General features: G+C 39.3%; 1 protein-coding gene across 1 annotated transcript in view; it reads left to right on the forward strand.

Annotated features, from left to right (window-relative positions):
• Positions 1–6434, forward strand: part of CFAP299 (cilia and flagella associated protein 299) — a 625798-nt gene extending 619364 nt beyond the window's left edge. The window contains exon 6 of the mRNA XM_040417930.1: positions 6304–6434. Coding sequence (XP_040273864.1) covers positions 6304–6399 — 96 coding nt within the window. The 3' untranslated portion in view covers positions 6400–6434. The remainder of the gene's footprint in view (positions 1–6303) is intronic.
• Positions 6435–8344: the final 1910 nt, after the last annotated feature.

An 8344-nucleotide genomic window follows, 5' to 3' on the forward strand; every position in this document is an offset into this window, starting at 1 on the left:
CTTCTTGTTTGATATAAGCCCACTCCGCTAACGGCATTATATAGGGTGAATAACCAACCCGTGGTAGCTTATAACTAGGCCAAAACACGGACGTGGGATTCGTGATCAAGATACAAAGTTGCAAAGTTCATTTATTTCAGTAATGCAACTTAAAAGGTGAAACTAATATATGAGATAGACTCATTACATGCAAAGTGAGATATTTCAAGCCTTTATTTGTTTTCATTTGCATGATTATGGCTTACAGCTTATGAAACCCCAAAGTCTCAATTTTGAGGTACCCTTTGCTCAGTGGGTATGGATTAATTAGTTGACTAAAGTGTGACACTTTGAGCCTAGAATATTGAACCTTTTCACAAAATTCTAATTTTAAGCTGCATTAATGCAGTTTCTTTTAATTTCTATTACTGAAATAAATGGACTTTTGCACAATAGTCAAATTTTTCGAGTTTCACCTGTATATTTAATCGCTGTAAGGGCACACTAGATATAACACAATATACACAGAGAATATATACAGTGGTCTGAGGTTACAGATACAGGTTATATGGGTACAACAGGGTTAAGCAGAGTAAAAGTCAGTTACTGGGTAAGATGAAAGTTCCTTTGGGTTGTAAGGTGTTCTTTGCTGTAGTCACATGAAGGGCAGTGATCTCAGCTAGTTCTTGGGTCCCCCTAAACACATTACACGATGTAACCCTTCATCAGAGAAAGACACGCCCGCTTGCTGGCACAAGCCTTTTAACCTGTAGCCGGCCCCTCCCCTCCTGGCCTTTGGGAGGGGTCCACCCCCTCTGCTGGACTGGCTCCAAATGACCCACAAAACCCTTTAGGGTTTATAGCTCCAGTCCAGAAGGTCACAGGGAGATGGTTCTGGGACCAGCGGATCCGCCTGGGTTCCGGCCACAACTAGAGTCCAAACATGGTGCCGCTATTGGGTTTCTGTGGGGAGATATGGATATCTCCCTTCCCTGGCATGCCACCATCAAACATGTTCACCGTGGCCACTGGGACACAAATATGTATCCAGTTTGCGCCTGCGATGGCCGGGCTATTCATAATTCATTATGAAATGTAGGTGCCAACATGTCTGGGAGGTATCATTGATCTTGGGCAAGAGCTGAGACCCCCTGCTGGGGGTTTTCCTGCAGATTTGGTTGCCTCCAAACTGGCTGGTTGAAGTGTGACATTATCCACCTGGGGCCTCCTTGAAGCCTGGACCCCTGCGGCTTTCTCCCTTGCTAGCTGACAATCAGATGGCTGGGGGGTGGGAACATATTTTGCATGTACACTGACTGTACACAAGCCAAAAGGTGAATCAACTGACAATCAGGGCTGCCAGTAAATAATAATCCATATTCCTCGCATATGGTTTTTGGAAGGCAGATTTTGCTGAACTGGTTTTTAAATGCCATGTCCCATTTGAAGCCCCCTGATGCACCTTTACAGTAGAAACTCCCAAAAAAGTGACCCTATTTTGGAAACTAGGGGATAAGGTGCGAGTTTTATTGGTACTATTTTGGGGTACATATGATTTTTAATTGCTCTATATTACATTTTTTGTGAGGCAAGGTAACAAAAAAATGGTTTTTGGCACTGTTTTTATTTTTTTACAACATTCATCTGACAGGGTAGATAATGTGCTATTTTTATAGAACAGGTTATTACGGACACAATTATATCAAATTTGTCTACTTTCTTTGTTTGTTTCAGTTTTATATAATAAAGCATTTTTGAAAAAAAATTATGTTTTTGTGTCTCCATATTCTGAACACCATATCTTTTTTTATTTTTATGCCGATCGTCTTGTGCAGGGGCTTGTTTTTTGCAGGAAGAGTTGACGTTTTTATTGGTACCATTTTTGAGTACATATGATTTTTTGATCATTCATTATAACACTTTATGGGTCAAGGTGACCAAAAAATTGGTTATTTTAGCATAGTTTTTATTTATTTTTGTAGCGTTCACCTGAGGGGTTAGGTCATGTGATATTTTTATAGAGCAGATCGTTACGGACATGGAGATGCCTAATATGTATACTTTTTCTTATTTATTTAAGTTTTACACAATAATAGCATTTTTGAAACCAAAAAAATTATGTTTTAGTGTCTCCATAGTCTGAGAGCCATAGTTTTTATATTTTTTGACCGATTGTCTTAGTTAGGGTCTAATTTTTTGCAGGAAGAGGTGACAGTTTGATTCGTACTGTTTTGGGGGGCATATGCCTTTTTGATCGCTTGGTGTTGCACTTTATTTGATGTTAGGTGAAAAAAAATAGCTTTTTTTGGCACAGTTTTTTTTTTTTACGATGTTCACCCGAAGGGTTAGGTCATGTGATATTTTTATAGAGCTGGTTATTACGGACGCGGCTATACCTAATATGTATACTTTTTTTTTTTTTTTTCACTTTAACACATTATTAGCATTTTTGAAACAAAAAAATGATGTTTTAATGTGTCCATGTTAGTGTTGTTTTTTTTTGCGATTTTCTTATGTAGGGACTCATTTTTTGCGGGTTAAGGTGAAGGTTTTATTGGTACCATTTTTTGGGACGTACGCTTTTTTGATCACTTGGAAACTGTCCCTGCCTTCTCTCTGGGTTACCCTGCTGTCACTGACAGCGGGCAACCCACTCTGCAGCTGCACGACTAGCATGCAGCTGCCATCTCTTAATGGACATTCAGAAACGTTCTTCCAGAGATAGAGATCCACCTCCCGAACGTTTATAGTCAACGGGCAGACGGGAGGTGGTTAAAAAAGGTAAAAAATAAAAAGAAGTAAAAAAGGTTTTTTAAAATATAGATCACCCCCTTTTCCCTAATAAAAATAAACTATAAAAATAAACTATAAAAATAAAGATCATAGGCATTGCTGTGTCCCAAAATGACCTTACTGTTTAAAATATAAATGTATTTATTCCGAACAGTAAAAGCCATTATGGAAAAAAAAAAATTAAAATGACCAATTGGCCTTTTTATTTTTGCTTCAGCTCAAAAAAAATGGAATAAAAAGTGATCAAAAAGACATGCACACTCCAAAATTAAAAACAACAGATCGCAAAAAATGAGCCCTCACAGTATATGTAAATTTTTTACCAAATTTTTTTTTTCAGTTTACAAAAAAACTATACAAATCTGGTATAGCTGTAATCATACTGACCCAGAGAATGAGGGGAATAGGTCAGTTTTACATATAGCCGTAAAAAGGAAACCCCATTTGGATTATTTTTCCAGCGTCCCCTTACATCGTATGCAATTTTAAATGGTGTCCTTAGAAAATACAAATTGGCCCTCAATAAACGAACCCTCATATGGCTATTTGAATGGCAAAATTTAAAAGTAATGGCTTTGTGATAGTCAATGGGCTCTAGCGGTGGACGGCAGTATCCGGCTATGCTTTCACTACTATTAGTTAGTGTGAACAGGAATGAATAACATGATAATCAGCTATTCTGCACATACAGCCTGGTGGATTTAGATGTGCACATTATTACTATTATTAATCATGTTTATTAAACTGCAGCTGCTTCCTGTGCATGGCTGGATCAAATGGTTCTGCAAGAAAATATTCGGATATCTTATTTACTATCCTAGTGTCAATATTTATACCAGGATGCTTTGTATTTGTGCAAACATCAGATATTAAAGTTGTTAGATGATCTTACTTGTTATTTTTGTGCTAAACTGATGAAAACACAATACATGTATTATCCTTCTCTTAAGCATGGTAACAGTTTTATTACTCTAGGTTACCGTGACTATGTGGCTGAGTGCAGTGTACAGCTAACATTGCCTATATGTCAACATAAACTATGCTCCCAGGTTGGGAGCATAGTTTATTCAGATTTCCAGCTGCAGACCTGGCAAATGGAAATAACTGAGACAGTTTTCTGAATGTTAACAAAACGAGCGACATTAATTATTTCCATTGCATCTGTTGCTTTTCTTTTCTTCAGTTTCTCTAATAGCCTTGCACTGTATATACGGATAGTTTACAAACAGGCTGTAAGTGTATAAAGGACACCATTAGTACATCTGAATGCTTTAATACTCATGCGATTAAAGGGCACCTAATATGGCATCTATTGAAAGGGTTAATAGCTAGAACCATCCATGTACCTCACAAGGTTCCAGAGATCTCTACATTCATTGCTCTAATTGCTCTGCTACATCATCTTCAGCCTGGCAGCTCAGAAGGCATGTTCTTTCTGCTGCAGCTCTCTCCCTGTAACTGGCACAGCTTCTGAAAGAACATATGGCTGGTGGCAGTTAAAGGGTTTCTATCACTTGGTATCACATATTTAGGTGTCAGACACTAGCGATCCGCTAGTGTCTGCTCTAACAAACCATCCTAATATGATAGGTTTTGGGGCAGCCGTTTTGCTAAAATAACAACTTATATCTATATGCTAATGAGCCTCTAGGTGCTATGGGGGCGTCATTAGCACCTAGAGGCTCCGTCTACCTTCATAAACTGCCGCCGCCCAGCGCGTCCCTCCAGCCCGCCCATCTCCTGCTGAATGCGATCCTCCCCGTGCGCGTCTCTGTTCTGTGCATGCGCAGTGAATGTCTGACCGCTTCCCTGCTCAGACATCTCCACTGTGCCTGCGCCGATGACATCATAGTGCTCCGAGGAACAGGCGCAGTGGAGATGTCTGAGCAGGGAAGCGGTCAGACATTCACTGCGCATGCGCAGAACAGAGACGCGCACGGAGAGGATAGCATTCAGCAGGAGATGGGCGGGCTGGAGGGACGCGCTGGGCGGCGGCAGTTTAGGAAGGTAGACGGAGCCTCTAGGTGCTAATGACGCCCCCATAGCACCTAGAGGCTCATTAGCATATAGATATAAGTTGTTATTTTAGCAAAACGGCTGCCCCAAAACCTATCATATTAGGATGGTTTGTTAGAGCAGACACTAGCGGATCGCTAGTGTCTGACACCTAAATATGTGATACCAAGTGATAGAAACCCTTTAAAGATTTAAACTGAGCACGTTCAACCAGCTAAGTAAAAGAGACAAAATAATTACAAAAAGAACAAACAGCAGGTGGCGCTATACAAATAAATGTTATTGAATAGCTCACTGGCGATACAAAATTTTTAATTACATGCAATTAACAAAATTATTCAGATCCAGTGTAGACTATGTTTTGTGACACAACCCCTTATATATCTAATACATTTATTAAAATACCTAACCTTTGCTTAGGTTTCAAAAAGTCCAAACTGATTTTTTATGTAGAATTTTCTATCAACATTTCCACTGTCAAAGGATACGACTACATAGTCAGGTTTCCTGGTGCAGTTCTGGAAGCCAAAACCAGGAATGAATTAAAAAATTAAAAAGATAGAAGCTGTATCTGTCCCCTTTTATGATCCACTCCTGATTTTGGCTTTCAAAACTGCATTAGGAAACCTTACCTTGTGGCCATACCCTTAGCTACATAACACAAATGGATTATTTTGCAGATATGTTTAAGCAAGGCTAGGCACCCGGTAGACTTTTCCTGTTTCAGTTGTACATCATTGGAAGTCAGTGGCAGTACTGTAATGAAAGTCCTCATTTACTTCTACTGGTTTGACAATATCCATAGGTGCCACCTGCAAATAAAGTTGCCTGCTGGCATGGGTTTGGTAGTGACTACTTACAAACTTCACATAGAACTTACAGTTAATATACTGGTTTAGCAAACTTTGACACTTAACATGTTAAATACGTACATATAAAGAGAATCACTAATGGAGTTTTTCAACTACGGTATCTTTTCAGTATATAAGTTAGACGTATCAGATGGTTGCATTGATGGTGATTCGAAAGCTAGCACTCCCACCAATGTCTTCCATATAGCAGTTCTGGCATTTAGTAAGAATTTGGATCTTTGATCATTATATTAATGTCTTAATTAATAATCCCTATTTTAGATTCAAGGTCTTCCGAAAACGATTATGAAAAGATCTCACTGCTAGAACTGCCCAAATCAGCATTTTGCTGCAGGGTGACTGCACTGCATATTCATCCTACAGACAAGCATCTCATGCTTCTCATTCATTGGATTACATTTTTTAGCTAGTATGCTGACTTGTAATCAAGAAAGTATGAAAGTCTCAAAGTCATATCTAATTAAAAAAAAAATTCATACCATGTCAACCATTACCATGTTCCTACTGGTATTTTGTGGTAGTAAGAATAACTGTAAAATATGCTCTCAGACTTCAACAGTCCATGGACATAACTATCATAATATTGCCTGTTAATACAAACACATTTGATATTGAAAACTGATGGTTCTTTTGTAAATTTTAGGCCTCACCAGGAGATAATTCAACTCGGACTCCTATTCAAACCAGTCTATACATCCAAGCTGTTATCTATGACCACATCACCCGAAGAAAGACTTGAACTGAAGAAATAAACTTTGTCTTTACTTATTAAATAAACGCATGAATCTAAGGAGTGTGCCTTGTCCATTGTATATAATGTCAGGGGTTATCCGCCCTATCCATAAATTTTTATTATACTTTGTATATTACTTATTTACAGCATATCTTCCTACACAGCACACAAATGAAGTTCTTCTTGAGTGAACACTGGATTAAGGAATAACAATCTTTTGGAATCTCTAAGACATTGTAAACATGACCACTATTCTGAGTAAATGAAAGGGTAAATTAAAACATTATCTTACTCTGAGCAATTCGTCATATTAATTCCAAAAGGCAACCTTACAGCTAGCGGGAGCATTCCATATGTTATAGTTATACTTTGTTGTTTTTCAGTATAACCCTCACAATGTTTAATATTTGAAAATATTAGAGATGATCAAATCAAATTTAAACTACTCAAATTCATTACTAATTTTCCCAAAAATTCTACTTCCAAATGAAGCAAAAGTTTTAGAGATTTAATTAGGATTAATCATGTAAAACAGGGCCCACCATTTTGCTTATCAAATTCCGGAAACTAGTGAGGGAAACAGGGCAGGGAAGATGAAGATGGAGGATCACATGACTCTGGGTGGGGTCTGGCTGGCGGGATTGCCAGTCAGCCTCAGAGTCAGTGAGGAGGGACAATATTGACTTGTCTATTAGGCTCTATGTAAGGTCCCAAGCAGAGGTGCCATTCTGGGACCAGCCACTGATGTGATACGACATTTCACAGACACATCAATTAGACATACAATACAGCGAGCTTAGGGTTTTAAGGGACAGTTTTAAGGATTGGGAAGATGTATTTAGTTAGGTAGATCAAATTATTTGGTAGAAAGACACGTTTTAGCCCAGGGATAAGAGCGGGTTAGTTTTTTTTTGTTTTTTTCCCAGAAACCTGTTGCAAAGCTTCTACACTTAATCAGTGTACAATAATTATATTTTACTGCATCAATACTAGGATTTATTTTGGTCTGAACGGTTCTGCAATTACATAATTTTTTCCCCCCAGAAATCTGGTGCAAAGCTGCTACAGTTAATTAGTGTACAAAAAGCATGTTTTACAGTATAATTGGCAGCGTATATTTTGTTTTCAGATATTTTATAAATCCTTCATTTTCCCTAAAACCTGTTGCAAAACTTACCGTATAGGATGCACCGGCCCATGAGACGCACCTAGGTTTTAGGGAAAAGGAGGACAATAAGAAAAAAATATTTTTCATTAGACCTCAGGTCAAACCATCAATCAGACCCCCAATATTAATCAGACATCAGCTGACAGCCCGAATCAGACCCCCAATGTTAATAAGACCCCAATAAGACCTAAGCTCAGACCCAAATGTGAATGACCCCCCAATCACACCTCAGATAAGACCCCCATGCCTCTCATCAGCCCCATATGCCTCTCATTAGAACCCCCCATGCCTCTCATCAGCACACATTTGCCTCACATCAGCCCCCATTTGCCTGACATCAGCACCTTGTGCCTCTCATATCCCCCATATGCCTCTCATCAGCCCCCATATGCCTCTCATTAGCCCCCATGGCTCTCATCAGCCCCCAGATGCCTCTCATCAGCCCCCATCCCTCATATCACATAAAATAAAAAAAAGCACTAACCTCTACTGCTCCAGGTGCCGCTGCTCCTCACCGTCAGTGATCTTCTTCCTCCTGCCATCAGCTGTGCTGAGACCTGATGCGCACAGCATGAGGTCACAGAGAGCCCTCACATTGTGCACAGCCACAGCACAGCCAAGAACCAAGGACCAGGAAGCGGTGAGTACAGATTATTCACCGCTTCTTGGTCCTCCAGTACTAATGAGCTCTTATTGGGCGAAATATACGGTATATACTCATTGCTAAAATAGTCATAAGAGTAGGGTGGAAATCTGCATGTTTCATGGTTTCATGGATTCTTG

Source organism: Bufo bufo, chromosome 2, assembly GCF_905171765.1.
Source record: "Bufo bufo chromosome 2, aBufBuf1.1, whole genome shotgun sequence".
Classification (NCBI taxonomy): domain Eukaryota; kingdom Metazoa; phylum Chordata; class Amphibia; order Anura; family Bufonidae; genus Bufo; species Bufo bufo.